General features: G+C 50.4%; 1 protein-coding gene across 1 annotated transcript in view; it reads right to left on the bottom strand.

The window, feature by feature from the left end:
- Window positions 1–21,916, bottom strand: part of DCPS (decapping enzyme, scavenger) — a 40,684-nt gene that overhangs the window by 7,654 nt on the left and 11,114 nt on the right. Inside the window, exons 3-4 of the mRNA XM_045555405.1 lie at window positions 6,138–6,283; window positions 370–483 (exon numbers count right to left, since the gene is read on the bottom strand). Coding sequence (XP_045411361.1) covers window positions 370–483; window positions 6,138–6,283 — 260 coding nt within the window. The remainder of the gene's footprint in view (window positions 1–369; window positions 484–6,137; window positions 6,284–21,916) is intronic.

Raw genomic sequence — 21,916 nt, 5'->3', positions numbered from 1 at the left:
GTGTCCAGGGGGACGGAGAGAATGTCAACACCCCATCTGAGGGCTGCAGGTGCTGGTGGAAGCAAAGCAGGCAGCCCATGCCACCTGGCTGGTTAAGGAATGGCCCCTGGAGTCGTGGACGCAAACATCGCCCCATTTCACCTCTTGGTAGGAAGAGAGCTAGAAAGGGCTTTAAGCTGACTCAATAAAGCAAAAGCACTTGTGTATGACAGGTATGCATTCTGTCACTGTGGAGAGCTCAGGCCACCCCTTGTTGGTTAATTACAATCTGCTCAGAGACAGAGGCCAACGTGAGAAAAAGGACCAGCCAAAGGAGGGCCAGCAACTTGGAGCAGGTGGTCAGAGCAGAGTGTGCCAGCACATCTTTACCTGCTGTTGGTTCCACTTGAGGTCGGGGATGAGGACAAAGCCGTCAGAGGGATCCGGGTTCTCAAAAACAATCCGGTCTGCTTCAGCCTTCTTGTCAAGAATGTTATACACCCACTGGAAGGAGGGGAGAGAGATGGTTTACAGACCCACTTGCCACCCCTTGGGAGACACCCCAAACTGGGCTAGGTAAGCTCTCTGGCCTCTCCAGGAAGGATGACCAAGCCAAAAAGGGTCACTAAGCTCGGGGATCTACACTCAGGCTGTCCTGTCCCCAAGCATCTGCTCTTGGGCGTCCAGAGACTCTCCCTCTCCTACTACAGCTGACACTCAGCCACTACAGTCACGCACCGGCCTCTGTAGGTCAGATGGGGCCAGGATCTTTAGGCTTTTCCTGGTCAGCAGAGTGTACACACTTTGTGGTGGCCTCACAGGCCCTGTCTGCCTCCACTCTCACAGCAGTGACCTCCTCCACGGCCCACGGGACTCGGGGGAAGCTGTCTCCATGGATCTTCTTTCACTGTATTTAGGACGATGCAGCAAAGAAAGGCCAGGAGTCCGAGGACACCAAGGCTTCCTTCTGCAAAGGGAACTACCTCCTTTGCCAGGGCAGCAAAAGCCTATGGTTCTAGAAGTTAATGTGTGTGGGCTTCCCGCCCTCCCGGGATTCAGTAGTGGTGGGCTCAGCACCCCTGCCCACCTGGAGTGGCTGCAGATGCCAGAGTATCAGCACTCGCAGGCGACCCAGGCCCCGCATCACAAAGCAGAATCAACACCCACGTGGAGATGCGGAGACAGTGACCTCACTGAGACCTTTCACGGCAACCCAGGGCTTCTGGGTTGTGTCACCCTTTGATCAGCTGCTGTTGACAGTCTTCAGAGGACCCTTCCCAGGCCTTGCATGGACCCCAGGGACGTCCCTTTACAGTGACAGTCCTGGACAGCCTGTCTGAGGTTAGGAGGTCACGGGTGAGGCTGAGGAGGCCCCTGGACTCAGAGGGCTCATATACCCTGGTACCTCCAGCTTTTCTCTACTTACCCTGGCTACGAGAACCCTTTGGAAACACAGATCCCTTCCAGGACAAGGAACTCTCTCCCTGGAGAGAAACCTACTGGAAAACCAGAAAGTGCGGAGTGGCCTGGGTCACACTTCTGCCCTTTCCTCCTCACAGTCAAAAGGGCCTTCAGGCTCACTGATGGGGCAGGGGGAGCCACAGAGAGGGAGGCCATGGAACCGACACAAGCAGGCTGCCATCGTCCTGCTCCCACTCCCAGAAGGGCTGGCACAGGCAGCATCACCCATGGCCAGGTGCTGGGGGACTGGGGGTCTGCACACCTCATACCCTGAGCCTAGAGGGCTGAGCACACCGCACTGCATCCTTGGCTCTCAGCTGGGACAGAGGGAGAAGGAGCAGGGGCATCTGCCTAGGACTGTCGGAGTCTCTAGGGGACCCGCAACCACCCAACTGGAGGAGGCATTTCAGTGCAGAGGGCCTCCAGACCCCGACGAGACCCACAGGCTGGTCACAATGTGCTCCACCCAACACAAAAGAGGCCCTTCCTAAGAAGTGTGGTGGGGCCCCTTCCTGGGAGGGGTCTGGAGTACACCCAGCAGTTGCTTCCTCATACGGCGCCGGGGGCCAGAGCAACACATGATGCAGCAAAACCCGCAGGTATCTCCTCTCTGATCTGAAATCTCCGGGAATGCGCTGCTGGAGGGAAAGGCCAGCTGGAAGCTGACCTGAAGGAACCCAGAAATAAGGAGGAGTGAGGGAGATGGCGTTGCCCAGGGAGAGCCCTGGTGTCCTGCACGAGCAGGCCCCGCGGGCCGGGCCCTTGCCCACATGGAGGGCGCACCCGCCTCCGACTGGGATCAAGAGACTGAACAGCTCCCGCCCCACAGCTGACTAGCGACTGCCTCCTCCTTTGTAAAGCGGGCTGACGACGCCCACTGGAGGGCGGTGGTGAGGGTTTCCGTGAGAACACGCAGCAGAAGTGCCCGGCACGGCCCGGCACGGCGGCGGCACCCCACGGGCGGCGCAGGGCTTGAAAAGCTCCGACTCGAGGTGCCGAAGACAACGGGATGGTTTGCTGGAGTTATGACCAGACTGGCTGGAGACGGGAGCAGAGGGGCAAAGGAGGTGGCATGAGAAGAAATGAGAGTGCAGCTGGAGGATGAGTGAGTGCAGGAAGGCGTGCTGACCCTCAGAGTGGTCTTACTCTGTGCCCGCTGCTTATAGCGCCTCGGCAACCCTGTGAGGCGGCCACTGCCATTGCCCCCACTTGGCAGGTGAGGAGAACGCAGGGGTGAGGAAGGTCACGCCAGTTCACGCAGCTCCCACCCACTCGGGAGTCTGGGTCCCCAGCCACAGCGTGTCCTGCTCCTGGGACAGGCCTCTGGGAGAGGGGCAGGGACCAGCATCTGCAGGAAGTCTCAAGGCCAGAAGCCCAGACACGAAAGGGAGAACCAGGGCACAAAATCCACACAAGTCATGGAGGGCTGGGTAATGCAGAGTGCCACTATCTTAAAGGAAGCCCTGGTGACACCAGCCGCTTTCTGGAACACAGCTGGCTGGACCTCTTTGCAGTAGGTGACCCTAGCAGCTCCCTTGGCACTCCCACCTCTCGTGCCTTCCCGTGCGACATCCTGCCCCTCCCTCCTCGCCTCCCCTGCTCAGCGCAGTGCCCTGCCTTGCCCCTCCCCCAGCCAGGCTTGGCCTGTCTCGGCTCTGCGCCTGCTCCCTGGATGGTTACCCGCCTGCTCCCTGGATGGTTACCCGGGTGTGGAGGACAGTGGTACCACTCTGTGCTGGGAAAAGTGCAGGCACGTGATACACGGCACCTCTTAGTTTCAACAATGCCCTAGCAGGCAGGAGCCGCTGGCCACATTCTCCAGACAGTGAAGCCAGGGCTCAGAAGTTAAGGACATTGTCACACTGAGAAGCTGAATGCCAGCCGAGGCTGACCCTGACTGGATGGCTCCCAGGTGGACATTTCTGACTGTATGGTACTGAAGGCTCCAGGGCCAGACAGCCTACTGCATTTTACTGGGCACCTTCACCGGGCAGTTACAAGTACCTCAAATTTGAGAAGCCAAACAGTGTTGCCAGCTAAGAGCACAGATGCTGGGGCCAGACTGCCTGGCTCTGAGTCCCATCTTCAAAGGGCTGCTGTGAAGAATAAATGATGCATGTAAAATGCTTAGAGCAGTTCTTGGCACCTACTAAGTGCTCAATAAATCCCAAACTGAACTGTCTTCCACATACACCCACTCCTGTGTCCACATCCCCTGTGCTGGTGCATGAATGACCCTACCACACACTGACCACCCAAGCCCTTCTCTCACCTCTCCGTATCAACCAGGCTCTGAGCCCCGCCAACCCAGGGAAGACCCGCCTCCCAAATTGCTCCTGCCCCTTCCTCCTGTCCCTTCTCTGGTTCAGACCCATGCTAGTTCTCAGTCTTCCTGCTTCTACTTTAACCCCGCTTCAGCTGATTCTTTAATTCTGACCATGCTGTTCACATGCTTAAAACTGTTCAGGGGGGCCCTCACTGCCTTTGGCAGTTGTTCTCAGATCCGATGATCATTAGAAATATGAAAGTTGTTTTTTTTGTTTTTGTTTTTTTTAAGAGACAAGGTCTCACTCTGTTGCCCAGGCTGCAGTGCAGTAGCACGATCATAGCTCACTGCAGCCTCGGACTCCTGGACTCAAGTGATCCTCCTGCCTCAGCCTCCCAAGTAGCTGGGATTACAGGTGTGTGCCACCAGCCTACATAATTTTTAAAAATTTTTTTGTAGAGAAGGAGTTTCACTATGTTGACCAGGATGGTCTCAAACTCCTGGCCTCAAGTGATCCTCCCACCATGGCCTCCCAAAGTTCTGGGATTACAGGTGTGAGCCACTGTCCCTGGCCCAAGAGATTTTTTAAAAATGCACATTTCCCAGCTCCTCTCTCCGAAGGGTCAGAGTCAGCAGATAGGGAATAGAGCCCCACGCTCTGTATCTATAAGAATCTCCCCAGGCAGTCCTGATGATCAGCAAGGTTCAGGAAGCCCTGGCCTCCTGGGTAAGGTCCACACTCCTCCTCCCAGCCTCTGCCTGCCTTCTCAGTGCCATCTCTGACCCTCCAGCACCCCAAGTCCCAGTCACACCATACTGCTGCAGCTCCCCTAGTCCTGCATCACATGAGTCCAGCTCTCTGTGCCTCTGGACTTGCTCCTCCCTCTGCCTCAACCACCTGCTAAACTTCTGTTCTCCCTTAAGGCCCAAAAGGAAGGTCTCCTCCCTGTGAAGCCCCCACCATCTGAGCTGGTGACTGTCCCTCTGCATCACCACTGCAGCTTGTATAAACCACCCGAGTGCGTATCCCATTATCACAGGGCCTGGGAAACCATAGATGCTCAATAAATATAACGATTACTGCCAGTTATGCTGACAGCTTGTTAACCTGCTAGAAACAGCCAAGAAAGAACATATGAATGCTCCTGTCAATCAGGAGTTGGAAGAGTAGTAGAGTTTTTGTTGCATTCTTCTCCAAGTGGAACTGTGTAATGGTGTATAATAAGGCACATACATGACTCACACCAACAATATTAGGGCTTCCTCTCTTGAACTCCAGATACATGCAACCAGCACAACAGAACACACGTTCCAGGAGAATAGCAGAAGCTGTCTAAGAAGATGGAGACATACTTCCTTTCCAGCTTGCGCCAGAGGCACCCTGTGCAATGGCTGCTGACCGGGAGGGGGAAGGGCTGATGGCACACGGGCCTCCCACAGAAGTGTCATTCCCTGGGCCTGCCAACCTCCTTTCCTATGTACAGTTCACCTTGCAGCGCCCGCACACCCAGCCCCCTCCCTCCTGGGCCAGGGAGGCACGGCTGTGAGTTTCCCACGCAGGATACTCTCCACCACAGTGACCTGAATCTTGGGGAGAGCAAGAAAGAAACGCTCAGAGAGAACGAGTGAGTGATACAAAGGAACCAGTGGGAATCAGTGGGCAAGAAAATGACTCATTAATAAGCATCAATCATATTTAACTGTGAGTATTCACAGGGGGCCAATTCCAGGCAGAGGCTCTGGCTGGCGCTGGGCATAAGCCCAAGGAGGAGTCAGGATCTCTGCGCTAAATGGCCTTGCATCTGGCCCAGTCAGAAGCCTCTGCCAACTGTGAATGGAAGCCCTGCACCACACCCCCAGGGACAGCAAGGGCCTGCCTTCTGTGGAATGAATGCAAGGGGAGCGAGTGAGGGGAGGTTTTTTACTCTGAGACTCGGCTCCTGCAGGCTGGTTTGAGGCAGGTGAAACCAGGAACAGGAGTCTGGACTTGGTAGCCTAAGTCAGTATCAGTTTTTCACCCATTCACAGTTCCTGAGCAAGGGCACAGTCATTCTGAGGCTGTATCAGGAGCAGATACAAATCCCTCCAATGGACTGGACTGCTTTGAGATTCTAGAGAGCCTCCATGGCATGCCCAGGCACCTAGGGGGCAGACTAGGGTCAATTCTCTTGTCCATGAAGCTTTCTCTGACTGCCCACCCAGGCCTCCCACTTACCCTGTCTGTCCTGTCACCGTGCACACAATCTCACAGACCACACAGTCCCTCATATACCTGTGTCCCATCTGACTGTGCATGGGACGGGCTCCATGAGGCAGGGAGTGTCTGCTGTGCCCCCACTCCTAGTACAGCACTTGGCCTCTGGAGACCCCAAAGCATGCTTGTGAGGAGAGACACTGGCCACAGCAGCATCTGAGACATGCCGCCAGTCACCTGGATGCTGAGGCTCTGGGACTCCAGGTGGGGTAAGGTTACATTCCGGTAGTCCTCTCCTGTCTCTTGGATCAGGCGGAGGTCCTGGCGCAAGTACTTCTGCAGGTGTTTCTCCGTTGCAGGGTAGACCACGGTCGTCTTCACATCTGCAACGACACAGCACAGCCTGGGACTGGGAAGCAACACCCACTCTCTGCGCCACGGGCACCATGGCACGGAGATGATCCCTGCCCAGCTTTGATCCCTGAGGGGAGCCAAAGGCCAAGAGGGTCCATGCACCCAGGATCCACTCCCATGAGGTGCCTCGTGCCATTTCATTTATGAGCTGAGCTGAGCCACACTTAGAAGCTGGAAAACACAGGTTTTCACCAGTGGGTCCCTGGGCCCTTCATCATGTGAACCCCAGCTCTTCCCTGTCCATTTTCCAGGCATAAGAATGAAAAGTCTCTCACTCTTTTCACATGCCAAATTTCTAGGTATGTGGCTTTCTGGACTCAAACCTGAAAATGTGGTTTAAAGTCAAGTAGTCCCTTTAATGAGGGGCTGTGCAGCATAGCACACAGGTTCAAGGCATGGACTCTGGAGGTGGAACATCTGAGTTCAAGTCCTGGCTCTGCCTGCTCCTTACTCTGAGTGGGACCCCTTGGTCTACTATTTAACCTCCCCATGCCTCTCCTTCCCCACCTGCCAAATGGATGGTAATAGCTCCTGTGTTGTAGGGCTGGGAGGATTAAGCAGGTTGGTTACCTGTGGAGCACTCGGAACAATGTCTGGCATATAACAATGTACCTAAGTACTGGCTACTCCAATCCAGGGTTCATCAACCGCGGCACCATCGACATTTGGCCTGGACAACTCTGTGTTGCAGGGCTATCCTGTGCGTTGCAGGAGGTTTAGCAGCATCTCTGGGCTCTGCCTGGATGACAGTAGTACCTTCCCCTCAGTTGTGACAACCAAAAATGTCTCCAGACATTGCCAAATGTCCCCTGGGGGACAAAATTGTTCCCAGTTGAGAACCACAGTTTTAATCAGAAGGACATCTTGTAGTTTTCCTAAACAGACTCTAGGCTAGTGTCCTGGTCCAATACCACCTGGCTTTGGTTAAGTCCTTTCTCTTATTTTTAATGACATCTGGTACCACTATTATTACTCTAACATTTATATACAGTGCTTCAAGATAGATCTTAAGGGTAGGATAGGAAAATGGTGTTTCAAAATCAGTTGGAAATTGGCCGGGTGCGGTGGCTCACGCCTGTAATCCTAGCACTCTGGGAGGTCGAGGCGGGACTATCACTCACGGTCAGGAGTTTGAGATCAGCCTGAGCAAGAGCGAGACCCCCATCTCTACTAAAAAATAGAAAGAAATGATCCGGACAACTAAAAATATATATAGAAAAAATTAGCCGGGCATGCCGGTAGTCCCAGCTACTCGGGAGGCTGAGGCAGGAGGATTGCTCGAGCCCAGGAGTTTGAGGTTGCAGTGAGCTAGGCTGACGCCATGGCACTCTAGCCCGGGCAACAGAGTGAGACTCTGTCTCAAAAAAAAAAAAACAAAAAAACCCCCAAAAAACCAAAATCAGTTAGAATATTCTCAGAAGACCTATGGTTCCCCCTCTGACTCCCTTACCCAAGACTCAGACATACTCTCCCAGGGAAGCCCAAGAGAGAGCAGAAGCCCAGCAAGTACATTTTAATACCTCAGGAAACTCTCATACGCACCTACATACTTCAAGACCCAGCCAAGAACCACCCACCTACACTTTCGTGTTTGGTCTGAGGACATAGGAGGTTTCAATCCCCCTTTCATGGGTAAGTGAAAAGGGCTGACAGGATTCAAGGACTTATCCGGGCACATGTGTGAGATGTGGCCAAGGCAAGACTGGAATAAGGACTTCTCGCCCCAAAGGCAGTGCTCTTGCAAAACTGCAGTCTGCCCTAAGGCCCGAAGCCTTCTTCCAAAGCCTAGTGGGGATGTACAAAGCTGATATCCCAAGTGTATGACTTTGGTGAGCATCAAATGTCCCAGTCTGTCAGCTCTGGGAGGCCATGCACACAGTGAGGAGACACAGACACTGGCCCTGAGTTGGCCGTATGACTCCCCTTACTGGCTGTGTCCTCTTGAGCATGTGACTTCTTTTCCTTTAGAAACAGCGGCTCTGCCATCCAGGCTAGAGTGCAGTGGCACCATCACAGCTCACTGGAGCCTCAAACTCCTGGGCTCAAGTGATTCTCTTGCCTCAGCCTCCCGAGTGTTGGGAGGCGTCACTTCTTTTTTATTTTTATTTTTGGAGACAGAGTCTCACTCTGTTGCCCGGGCTAGAGTGCCGTGGCATCAGCCTAGCTCACAGCAGCCTCAAACTCCTGGGCTCAAGCAATCCTCCTGCCTCAGGCTCCTGAGTAGCTGGGACTACAGGCATGCGCCACCATGCCCGGCTAATTTCTTCTATATATATATGTTTAGTTGTCCATATAATTTCCTACTGTTTTTAGTAGAGACGGGGTCTCGCTCTTGCTCAGGCTGGTCTCGAACTCCTCAGCTCAAACGATCCACCCGCCTCGCCTCCCAGAGTGCTAGGATTACAGGCGTGAGCCACCGTGCCCGGCCGAGGCTTAACTTCTTGAAGTCTCAGTTTCCTCACTTGTTAAAGGGTGGTCATCAAATCTGACTTACAACAAAGTTGTTGTTAACATTAAACAAAACATGTCATCTGGATTATTGGAGGTGCTAAACATCACCCCACTTCTCGGACTCCCTGAATCTGACCTTGAAAGGGAGGCACAAGGCTCCCTCACACCCCTCTGGGCAGCAGGCAAAAAACACAGTTCCTTATTTCTCACTCCTCACTGGATGTGGTATTCTGGCCAAAAATGCATAACCGGAATCTTATCACAAGGAAATATCAGTGAACCAAAATCCAGGGGCATTCAACAAAACAAACAGCGTTATAATGCTTCAAAAATGTCAAAGTTAGGAAAGACAAAGAAAAGATGAGGAACTGCTTCAGATGAAAGGACTTAAGAGACGTGACTGAAGGGAGTGGACTGGATCCTGGGCTGAGCAGGGGAGCCCTGCTCTGAAGACAGCTTTGAAACAGCCCAGGGTCATAGGACAGAGGTCAGAGGTCAGGTACTCCAAGATCTCAAGAGGCAGGAGACTGACTCAAGTAGATCAAATGGTGCCACCTTGGCCCAAGCAGTGGATTCGAGGAAAATCCCATGGTATCTGCAGTGCAGCTTGGTGGATAAGAACAAATATTGGAGCCCATCAGCCTGGGTGCAAATCCCAGCTCTGCACTTACTAGCTGTGTAACCTTGGCCAAGTGACCGACCCTCTCTGTTGCTTCAGTCACCTCACCTATATAACTTGGGGATGATAACAACAGTACGTATCTTACAAAGGCTAGTGAGAGAATTAAACGAGTTAGCAGACGGAAAGATTCAGGCTAGGTTTTCTCTCGTTTTCATTGTTGTCTCGGTTGCCTGGTTGGGCAGTGGGGAGAAAGCTGCAGCGGTGCAGTTACCCGGGAGCAGGGTGAGACGCGGCCTGGGAACAAAGGCAGAGCTGATGCCGGAGCTGGGCTAAGTCTGCCAGCAACCGACACACAGGCCGGCTCACAGCCTGGGGCTCCCTGGCTGCTCCAGATCTGAAGCCTCTGGGCCTGAAAGCACGCCCTTGTCTGCTGAGGCTTGTCCAAGACCTGCCCCGGCCACCCGGGTGCGGGAAAGCAGGCATCTCACCAAGCCAGCCCCTCCCCCTGCCCTGCTCCACAGCAAGGAGAATGTCCAGATGCATTTATTTTCCAACTGCTCACTTCCTGCCGTGCTTCCTCCTTTCCTGAGAAGCTCCTGCCTGGACATGGGGAGCCCCCCCTGTGGCACTCTCAGGGCCCACTGCCCACCCTCGAGATCCAGTCACGCCTCAGGGGCCCAGTTTCTCGCAGATGACCACCAGAGGCCCCAGCCAGGCCAGGCTGGCCCTCGCCGGCTGCCATCAGGGTGGGGGCTGCCCCTCACTGTCCACCCCTTCACCAGCTTCCTGCCCATGGCCTGCTAGGCCCTCTCCCCCGTGGTGTGCCACCACCCCTGCGGCCTCTGCCCCAGCCACACTGACTCCTCACTGTCCCAGGAGCCCACACCAAGCACAAGCCCCGTCTGCGCCACGCACTAGCTGCTCCAGCTGCTGGCAGACCCCCCTGCCCCGGAGTCCACACCGGTCCTCACCTCGTTCAGGTCTGAGGTCAGCACCTCAGGCTCAGACGGCTCTGGTCAAACAGCAGCCCTGACCTCCTGGCCTCAACCTCCTTGACCACTCGCTTTGCTCCACTTCTCTCTACCCGACACTGGCATGCCGACCGGCTGCCTGACTCCCAGCCCCAATAGAATGTAACCTCCAGGAAGACAGGGATGTGGTCCAGGTTTGCCAGATTTTTTATTTTTTTACCATTTATCCCCAGCACCTGGAATAGTGCCTGGCCTATGGTAAGCACTCAACAAATTCTTACTGAACAAATGAATAAATGAAGCCAGCCTTTTCAGACTTTAAACCCAGAAGAACATTTTTGTTCCAAATGAAATAAAACTCTTTAATAAAAACCAATATATTTCTCAACGCTAAGTTTCACTCTGGCAGCCAAAAAATGAACTCTGATGTTTACCTAACCTAAATGCCAGTCATGATGTTCACTTGCAGCTGAACTTCAGGAGTTTCACCAAGCATCAATATTCAATGGACAATCGAACTATCAGGTAAAAATATGTTGGGGAACAGGATACACAAGCATAGTCTCAAAAATACCTCCCTACAGATTAGTTATTAACTAAGAAGGGAAAACAAGTAGCTCTCCAGCAGCAAAAGGCTGCCACCTCCGCCACGCAGCAGGAGCTCACTCCCCTCCTAACGGGCACACTGACGTCACGCGCGTCCTTACGGCATGTGGTATTCCGGCCAAAAACACATAACCAGAATCTAATCACGAGGAAATATCAGCGAACCAAAAGCCAGGGGCATTCAACAAAACAAGCAGCTTTATAATGCTTCAAAACTGTCAAAGTTAAGAAAGACAAAGAAGGCCGAGGAACTGCCTCAGATTCAAGGACACTTAAGAGACTCGACTGAAGGGACTGGGTCCCGGGCTGGGGAGCGAGCCCTGCTCTGCAGACGGCTTCCAAGCAACTGGCACCTTCACGGACACATCACGCCTCACATAAAGGTGACATTTCCTGAAACTGATCATTTTTCCCTTTTTGATATCCATTATTATTGTTATGTTTATGTGGAGAGAGAAAAAGCAAATGTGGCAAAATGTTATCATTAGGTGAAGGGCTTTTATAAGGAAGTTCTTTGAACTGGTCTCACAACTTTTTTGAAGGATTAAAATTTTTTTTCAAAAAAAGTATCATTTACTCCTCATGACCAATATGAGGTGGGTATATTTATGGTCCCATATTACACACTAGGAAACTGAGGCACAGTGCCTGGAGTGGCCCCTGAGGTCCCACAGTACCATGTGGTGCCCAGGGCTGGGCTCCACCTGCAGCTGCATGGGGTAGCCCGTCCCTGCCCACTGCAGGTCAGCGGATGAGGCCTGACGCCCCACCCAGGTTCTCCTGCCAAGCACTGCCGGGCAAGTTGACTTGAGGGCACCGTCTGCTCAGGATGAGCAGCACCTAGCAACCCCTCTGCCCAGCCCTGCCCGCCTCCCAGCATTCTCAAAAAGCCAGCTCAGGGCTGGGTGTGGTGGCTCACACCTTTATTCCTAGCACGCTAGGAGGCCAAGGCAGGAGGATGGCTTGAGCTTAGGAGGTCAACACCAACCTGAGCAAAAGCAAGACCCCATCTCTACAAAAAATAGAAAAATTAGCTGGACATCGTGGCATGCACCTGTAGTCCCAGGTACTCAGGAGGCTGAGGCAGAAGAATCACTTGAGCCTTGGAGTTAGAGATTGCAGTGAGCTGTGATGATGCCACTGCATTCTGGCCCAGGTGACAGAGCAAGACTCTTATCTCAAAAAAAAAAAAAAAAAAAAGCCAGCTCGGGACAATCTTAAACCCCTCCTCAAAACCCCATCCCTAGAAAATGTTCACAATGCATTAAGAGGACTTCCCAGACACTCCTTACAAAACCCCACTACCTGTCATGCTTTTTAGAAGTTTGTAGTTTTAATTCAAGTCATATTTGCACATAGGTTATTAAAGAGTCAAAGGAAGCTTGTTTTAAAAACTTCCTCCTTGACATTTCAGTTTTACTTGTTGGCCACCTATTATAGAAGAAAAGGATTTGCCTCTTTCACCAGCCCTCCACCAGATGCACACATGTACAACAAACATGTACACAGACACTTGCTAACCCCCAACCTCACAGTACAACCATATCACAATTTTGGATAAGTCAGTATTCAACGCTAACACTACTATGATTATTTAAATACTGTTCACTGCTGAATAGTACACTGTGATTATTTTTTCTTTTCAGCCAATTTTTGGCATATAGAATTAGTAATTACTTTTTTGCTTGCTTTTCTATAAATTTGTCATAAACTTATTCGCAAACCAACGACCAATGTGCCATTCCAGAGCCTCTGCCACACCTCCTCAGGTTGTGCTGGGATCTCCAGGTACTGCAGTCTTGGGGTTCCTGGATCTACGGTCTTCCTCTTTCATGTTTATGTCCTTATTTTGCTGAAGCAGTGGTTCTCAAACTTCCGTCTGCCATTATTATTAACATTTAATTCTTAGAATTTTCATTAGGAAAACCATGTCAATATTTCCAATTCTCTAAAATAATTTATCAGGTAGATCGGTAGAAAGGCATTCAAAGTTCTGCCACAGCAGAAAACAGAAATAATTTTCCCTATACCCTGTAATTACTATTTGTACACAATTACTACTTTGTCAATTAAAAGTAAATTAAAGCATTTACACTAAAACAAATTTTGCCTCTGCAGTCTGCTATGTGAATGTGACAAATGACTGTAGAAATGCAACTTTAATACATTTAGCATTGTTTGAATGCTTTGCTCAGGCAAAGAAGTATTTTGCATCATCTGTATGTTTTATTTATCATTAAAGTGTATAAGCTTCGAAAAATATATGCATCAGCTTGCATATATAACATTAAAATGGAAATGAATGTAATGTTTTTAAAGCTGAACTTTCTATCAGCCAAGGTAAAAGAAAGATTGTATTTTGAAAATAGTGTTTCCCAGGTAAGAGGATTAAAAAGTCTCTTGTAACTATTGGTAACAGTAGAGAATTATCAAATTCGTAAATAGTGAATCTTAACTTATATTTCTAAATGATGTATGTAAATCTGCAAATTTACATACATATTATACATTTTACTCAACATGTTAAATGTAAATAAAGAACAATAATCAGCAAACAAACAAAAAACCCATAAAACTTCAATGTGCATCAGAACCACCTGATTGAGGAAGTCTGGCTGGGATAGTACCAGAAAATTTGCATTTCTAACAAGTTCTGGGTGATGCTGACACTGCTGGTCTCAGGACCACACATCAAGAACCACTGAGCTAAAAGCACAAACTCAAGTTGCTTCCAGAGATACGGTACAAGGGAGGTAAATTTTGAGGCTTGGAACATCTAAAAATGTCTTTATTCTATCATACTTAATTAAGAATTTGGCTAAAGAATTCTAGATTGGAAAGCAATGATCCTCAAAATCTGAAAGCTGCTGTTGTAGAGTCTGAGGTCATGCTAAGGCCCAGAGCTCTGTATATGTCCCCAGTGCCCTGATGGTGTTGATGGGTCTTAGGGTGGGTTTATTTCCATCCATTCTGCTAGGTAATGCCGGGGCCTTTTTTTTTTTTGAGACAGAGTCTCGCTCTGTTGCCTGGGCTAGAGTGAGTGCCATGGCATCAGCCTAGCTCACAGCAACCTCAAACTCCTGGGCTTAAGCAATCCTACTGCCTCAGCCTCCCAAGTAGCTGGGACTACAGGCATGTGCCACCATGCCCAGCTAATTTTTTCTATATATATATATTTTAGTTGGCTAGATAATTTCTTTCTATTTTTAGTAGAGACGGGGTCTCGCTCTTGCTCAGGCTGGTCTCGAACTCCTGACCTCGCGCGATCCACCCGCGTTGGCCTCCCAGAGTGCTAAGATTACAGGTGTGAGCCACCGCGCCCAGCCCTGAATTATTTCTTTTATGATTTTCTTCTCCATTTTCTCTGCCTTTTCTTTCTGGAACACCCATTTGGATATTTAATTTCTTGGATTCATTGTCCACCTATTCCAGAGGCCAAGGCAGGAGGATCACTTGAGCCCAGGAGTTCCAGGTTTCAGTGAGCTATGACCACACCACTGCGCTCTAGCCCGGGCGAGACCCTGTCTCAAAAAAAAAAAAAATACTACAAGGCTAATGGGCAGTTCTGTGGACATAGATGTAATCACCTGGAGCTTTGCATTTGGGTGGTCAGGCTCTTCCTTTGCACTATAGAACCCCCAAGAGTTCAGGTCTTCTCTTGGGCAGGTCAGATCCCCATGGATGACATCCAGTTTCCCATGTGGAGAAATAAGCTTGGCTGATAGTATTCCCAGGGACGAAAACGGCCGGCAGCTGGGCGGGCTCATATCAACAGAGAAAACAGATATAAACATCCTCTCACCTCTCCACACCTCGGTGCCCTGGCCTCACCTAGAATCTCCTGCAGACCCTGTTTTACCCTCTACTCTCCTGTTGGGTGAGGGAGGAGCAGCTTCCCCAGGAAGTGGGAAACAAGACTTCAGGGACTGCTGTCTCAGCTTTCCCCTCTCAGATCTGTTAAGCCAGTTACCCCTCCTCCCTTTGCATCCTAGGTTTGGAAATGTTGTCACCTCTCCCTCCCTTACAATCTTTATGGTTTAATTTTTTCAAGGCTATTCCGTTAATGTCATCATCAGAGCGGGCTGTCAAGGATGCAGGCGGGCATTCAAACTGCCCCTTTGAATCAGAAGCCACGTTCCTGTCCTGTCTCCTTTACAATGCTCCGCTTTCCTTCTTAGGTGTTCGTTGCCATTTGACATATTTATTTGCTTGTTCTTTAAGGTTTGTCTCCTCCTTGAGCTTAAGGAGGAGCCGCTTTGTTTTGCACAGTGTGTGTGCAGTGCCTAAACGGCACCCGACACAGACTAGGCCCTCCCAATACAGTCTGGAGAACAGGATCCATAGCAATGCCATTTAAAAGGGAGCGCATACACATGCAACTGCGCACACATAAGCCCACACAGAAGAGTATGAAAGGACATACACTGAGGTATTAAGAGAGATTATCTCCGGGTGGTAGAGTTATTTATAATTATAATTTTAAAATTTTTGTATGTTTTCTAAAACAAGTAGGGATCACCTGTGTAACAAACATATTGAAAACAGAAAACTAAGCCACCCCTTAAAACTGAGCCCCAGAGAGGTTAAGTAATTTGCCCAAGGTCACACAGCTATTAAGTGGTAGAGCTGGGATTTGAACCCACTTCTTTATGCAAAACTCCCTTCCCTATTCCAAAGGGCCATCCTCTTTGGGGCCTTTTCGTAAGAAACCTGTGCTGCAGCCATGTTTTCCAAAAGCAGCCCTATCAGATAGGGGAAACACGAATAGTTCCAACCCTTCCTGGAGACACATAAACAGCCATCAGCGAAACTAGAGGGCATGATGAGATGGCAGAGCCATTGAGGCCGCAGACCGGGGTGCTGGAAGTAGGTCAGAGTATACAGAGAAGATGCTCTGCCTGTGCTCTCTGTGACGCTTCCCTGGAAGGGCAGGGAAGGCGAGGCTGCTCCCCTCAGCACTGGAGGGCTGTCTGAGGATGTGCTATGGGCAGATGCTGCGGGAGAACAGGTTTTGGGGGAACAGAGGGACTGGAGAGGACCCTGCCCCCAGCTCACTGGTCCATGACAGGAAACAGTGGCCGTTTGACTTCCGTTTGTGGTACCATCCCCGCCTCCCCACCAAGTATGACAGTGTTAGATCATGGGGAGGGAGGCATGGGGGCGGGGCCCCAGAAGAGAGGCCTGGTGGTGGTGTTTCAAGCCCTCATGGAGCTCGGGTAGCAGCTCCTTATCTACAGGAATGTTCTAGCAGCAGCAATGGTCATACTGATGCCTCCCAGCTGAACAGTGGCCCTGTACACACGTTCCTTCTCTCTGCAGTTCAGACAAGCAGGCTGGCGTGTCCCTGGCTGGGACAGCTCTGCCTTGTCCGTCAACACCCTGATGATCTCCTGCAAGGTCTCCTCCAGTGAGCAAAGCTACCCCTTGTCCCCTGCCTGGACACAAAAGCCCAAATGCTCTCAGAGGCGGGAGGCAGGGCTATCTAGGAGAAAGTTAAGAGTAGCTGCCTCTCTGCTCCCTGCCAAAGCTGGCTTAGCCAAATCCCCAGGAAAATGCTGCTACACATGAAACATGAAAATGCAAACCACAGACAGTCTGCTCTCCTTCCCATACACATGTTCAAACAAGACTGCTTTCCAGCCGCTGCCGAGGGCTTCTACACAATGAGGTCATTCCCATGGCTCAGTCTGTGGCTTTGCTCTCCCTTCATTAAGATGAGCCAGTTTAACTTATTTGACCCAGATGTGCAGGCCCCAGAGAGCAGGGGAGAAGCAACAGCAAAGCATGATCCGAGTGTGAAGCCCACCTTCACACCCCTTCGTAAGAGTCAAGCAGAGCCAGTCAGGGAAGGGGCCGAGAGCCAGCACTGGGGAGGTGCACCGTCAAACCACTCCTAGAGGAGACCTGCAAGGGACAGTGGCCAGCGGGAGGGCCTCATGGATCTGCATTTTCCTCCTTCCTCTGTGGGATGTCCCCTGGCTAGGCGAGGCTCTCCTCAGCCCTGGCCACGTGGTAACTGGGAGACCAGGCCAGGGCAGAGGGAGGCATTCACCATCCACACTACAGCCGTGCTGCGAGTGCTCAGGAGGCCCAGAGAGACTTCCATATCCAGGATAAACAGGGCTGCAGGGTGTGGCCAGGATCCTGTCGGAAGTTTTGACCACTCCACAGCAAGCCTCTAACCACCAATTATCTGTCTCTGTGAAAGCACAGAGCTGCTATTAGAGACAGAGGAGAGGCAGACGCTGACTTTAGCAAGACCCTAGATCTGACAGGCTCCTTGTACCAGTCCTCAGCTCCTTCCCTCCCTCCCCTGCATCCTCTGAAGTCTAGGAGGGAGGGATGGAGGGAGGCAGCAGGATCTGATGGCAATACCAGTGTCTTCTGGCCCCCAGCAAATTTGGTAACTCAGAATGCAGCCCCAGGGGTGGCTGGAGAGACCTGGGTTATAATGTATAGAGAGTTGTCCTTTAGGAAGAGGGAATGCTACCGCAGTATGGCTGTGGGGCTGATGGCACTATGCCAACTTCTACTTGGGCAGAAGGATCTAGAGCTGATATGCAATGAGATTAGGGAGCTGCCACGTGACAGTCCTGGCCTTAGAGCTGTGACCCCCCACATCCCCACTCACAAAGAAACTATGCTGGGATTGAGTAGATAAGACCACAAGAGCTGTTAGACTGAACACCCCAAAATATGCCCTCTCTTACCTCAGTGCCTGAAGATATAATGCTTCCTTAGTTCACTCTGAAAGGAGCATGGGTACCTAGTCTCGATGCAAGTTCATGGGACACGGCCATATTGCATGTGTGGTATGAAAGGAGGCAGCCAAAGGCACAGGATAAAACCCCTACTGAGAGAAGCCCAGGCCTCACTGAGAAGCATGGGTCAGGAGCGGACAGCAGAGCCAGGCTGCCTCAGGCTACCATCAGCACCTAGGGCCAAGCAAGGAACTGGGACCAGCCACCCATGGGTTAACGTGCCTTTGTCCACTGGTCCTGAGTAAGCTGACTTTTCTGCTGACTCGAGCCTTAAGATTGCCACGGTCTTGGGACCTCACCCCACTGGAGAGACAGAGGGAGAAAGAGAACACTAGCCTTGTGTGGTGGCCACATCTCAGTAGTCCAGGATCCACTCATTTCCAAATAGGCTCTGAATGCAATGGCTTCTCCCAGCCTCATGGAAGCCATGGGTCTAAACGGAGAGCCGAGTAAGGGGGCCTTTGCTCTCGGCTGGCTGAAGGGAGGAGATGGGGACGTGGGGACGGCAGCACCCAAGGGCTCTTGCACTGAGGCAGTGGGGGAGGGGACATGGGCCAATCAGACAGCCAAGAGAAAGTACAGAGCAGAGATTCTGGGGCAAGAATTTGATTCAGGTGGCAGGGACCTTTCCATCTTGAAATTTTCCCATTTGCTGTTAGCCCACTGTCGTTCCAAGCCCCAGAGGGGCCTCTGGCTTGCTGGTGTCGGGAGTTGGGAAGCCCCCAGGTGGGGGAAAGGAGAAGAGAAACTTGCCATCTTTAGGTGGCCTCAATTGATGATGCCAAAGGAGTGAAGAGAGACTCTTGTGGGCTCACTCACCTTTCCCCTGTGCTGGTAACAAAGCCTCATTGCCAAGCCTGGCCACTTTCTGCTCACTCTCTGGTTTTGTCCAAGGCTTTCTCTGCACATCACCCTCACCTGGACCACCCTTTTCCATTTCTCATCCTCCTCATCACCCACCCAGGGGGCCTCGTACCTCTCCTGGTATCAGCTGCTTCCCTTGCACCAGCCTGCCAGTTCCCCATGTGCATACTCTTTATTTTCTTAAATGTTATTAAAAGGCAGATGGGGGTCTTGCTATGTTGCTCAGGCTGCTGTGCAGTGGCTATTCAGAGGCTCGATCCTAGTGCACTGTAGCCTCGAACTTCTAGGCTCAAGCAATCCTCCCGCCTCAGCCTCCTCAGTAGCTGGGACTGCAGGCACAAGCCACTGTGCCTGCCACCTGCTCTTCATTAGCATCTCGTGGGCATGAATCAGAGTTGGGGTACAGATGGATTGGGGCTTTGTAGTACTGATGAACTGAGGGGCTCCACCCAGGGCCAGCCAGGCTAATCTTTTGACTTGCTTTTTTATTTTCTGTGTGGTGAGGAGATAACATCCTAAAAAGTCTATCTATCCAAGCAACAGAAGAATATGTTCTCAAATAATTCAAAAGTCTAACCTGCCAACCCTTTTTATTGAAGTAAACACTGATAATAGTTGGGTGTTCTTCATCCCAGTCTTTTTGTTAATGAGTCTACATAAATATGAACATAAGCATATAAAGGTATTTTGTTTTAATGAAGGTCTTTTCTTTAAGCACAGTGGGCTGATCCTTTATGGACGATCTGAGCTCTCCCACGAGAGTGCACACATCTTCTTCCTCCCCCTCTGACACAACCGCAGCAGCCCATGGTGTGCACACACCACGCCTTACTACCCACTCCCCACACAGGGTTGCTGCAACGAACATTCTGTGCACACGTATGAGCACTGTCTAAGTCAGATGCCTAGAGGTGGAAATGCCAGGTCGAAGGGATGGCTCCCGTGACAACCTGGTGGACCTGGCCATGTCTGATTCACACCTGCACCCACTGTGCACGAGAGCTTGGCAGGAACTAAAGTCTCTGTCTCAAACACCAGCTCTATCTGGCATAGCTGCAATGGGGCAACTCCTCCGTGGTCTTAGCTCCTGACCCCCATAGAGGCCTCACCCAGCACATCGAGACATGTGGAAGGCGCCCTTCTCCTATGCGGCAGAGGCTCCCAGACCATTGCAAAACCACAGCAATGGCAGCAATGAAGTACGAAAAGAAATAAAGCCATGACAGTGCTGAGAACAGGAGGGGGAGGAAGCAGCGAATGAGAGACAATTCATTTCTCAAAGTTAGGAAGCAGAAGGCAGCGTGTAAGAGGATGAGACAATGTTGGAGGAGGCTGCAGCCTGGAGCACACAATGGCCCCATGGAGGGCATCGCCAGGCTTGCCATAGGGACCCAGGAGGGACACTTGCTCCAGCTAACATGTTGCAGAGGACAGGAGGGGAAACGAGGCTGAAAACTGGGATCAACTAAAGGGCTGTCTACAGAACAGCTGCACCGGTTGGCTCCAGCCACTGTCATACCTTCAACCCAGCGACAGGTACTTAATGACAGGTGAATCAGAAGGGCAGCCTCCCAAAACATTAAGCCAACGGACTAGAGCAGGGTTGGCAAAGTTTTCTGTGAAAAGCCAGACAGTGACTATTTTAGGCTTTGCAGGCCACACAGGGTCTCTCTATCGAATGTTATTCCTTGCTTGGGAGGGAGGGTAGGTGTGGTGCCCCAGGCTGCCAATCTGCACACCTTACACAAAGCCTGCCAGTCAAAAAGCCCCACCCCATCCACACGGCACCCACCGTAGCAGCTACCCATTTCAGAGAGGCCTATGGTGGAAACAGACCTACCAATGCGACAGTGGACGAGACCTACATCAGCTCCCTGGAATATTGGCCTGGTGCTTCATTTTTAAATATGAATGAGCTAACATGAATCCCTAGACATTGAGGCAAAACCAGAGCCTGAAAAAGAAAGACCAAGATAAAGAACTGGAACCAGATCCCAGAGGAAATGGAATAATTTGGCAGCTGGGAGATAATTTTAACAATTTCAACTAGTGTGTCAGAGAGAGTCAACCCCATTTGGGTTCTGTAAAACAAGAGCAAAATGCTATGAGAATGAAATAATCAGAGAACCAGAGAGAGAAGAATTAAAAATATGACCGCCAAATTAACACTTTCACTAGGAGGTCTGGAAGACAAAGTGAAGACAATCTTCCAGACTGTAGAAGAAAAGACACAGATGGAAAAAGTGAGAGAACAGAGGCACATAGGATCAACCTAGGAAGTCTAACAACTAATAGGATTTCCAGCGAGAGGAAATAAAGGAAATGGAGGGAAGGAACTTACCAAAGAGATAACAGGAAAAAATGTTTAGAACAGAAGAATGCCATAAAACTTTAAATTGAAAGGGTCCAAGGGTATCCAGAGCACTGAATAAGGGGAAAAAAACCCAACCTAGACACAGCCTCACAAAGTTACAGAACACCAAAGATGAAGAGAACATACTGTACACCTCCAAAGAAGAAAATAAAGCAAAAACAAAAAAATCCCAAGTTACCTATGAGGAAATGAGAATCAAACTGACATCAGATAATTTACTAGCAACGACAGATGTTTTACATCAACAGATCAATGCCTTTAATGTTTGAAGGTAAATAAATTTAAATTCTGCATTCAGTTAAACTATCAATCAAAAGTGAGAGCCAAAAAAAAAAAAAAAGGATTCAAAGTTTCCTTCCACTATTCTGAGAAAGTGCTTAAGAATGTGCTTTAGCTAATCAAGAGAGTAAAACAAGGAAAAAAAAAAAAGACATAGAATCCAGAAAACAGTGGATTTAACCCAGAAAAGTTGTGAAATGAAGTCTCAGGTTGAAAGCTACACAGCATGCCTAAACAATCACTTATCCAGACTGGAGAGCAGGAAAGAGCTTTCTGGAAACGTTATCCACAAGGAAGGAGATGTCATGTAATGAATTATCAAACTAAGTGGCTGGATAATTTCAAGAGCAAAGAGTAAAGGTACACTATTCTTTTAACCACAGTAAGAAACGAGGCACCCAAAATCTCCACGAAAAAATAAAAGCTAATAAAATAATGATTCAAATATGAAACAAACTAAAACGCAGCATGATTTGGAGGGATTGCTGGAATGTAAGCAAAGAAAATCCACTTGACCGAGACAGCAGAAGCACTTTTTTGGGAGGCAAGGAGATTATACGCTGGGCAGGTGGAAAAGGAACTAAAATCCTAGTACTCTGCTTGAGCATACTGCAAATATTAATGTGGCCTCCATCATGTAAACACCGCTTACTGGTTTAACTTAGAATTGACTT

The sequence above is a fragment of the Lemur catta genome, chromosome 7, assembly GCF_020740605.2.
Source record: "Lemur catta isolate mLemCat1 chromosome 7, mLemCat1.pri, whole genome shotgun sequence".
Lineage (NCBI taxonomy): Eukaryota > Metazoa > Chordata > Mammalia > Primates > Lemuridae > Lemur > Lemur catta.
Note: the sequence above shows the minus strand (reverse complement) of the source record. Positions and strands in the feature narration are given on the sequence as shown.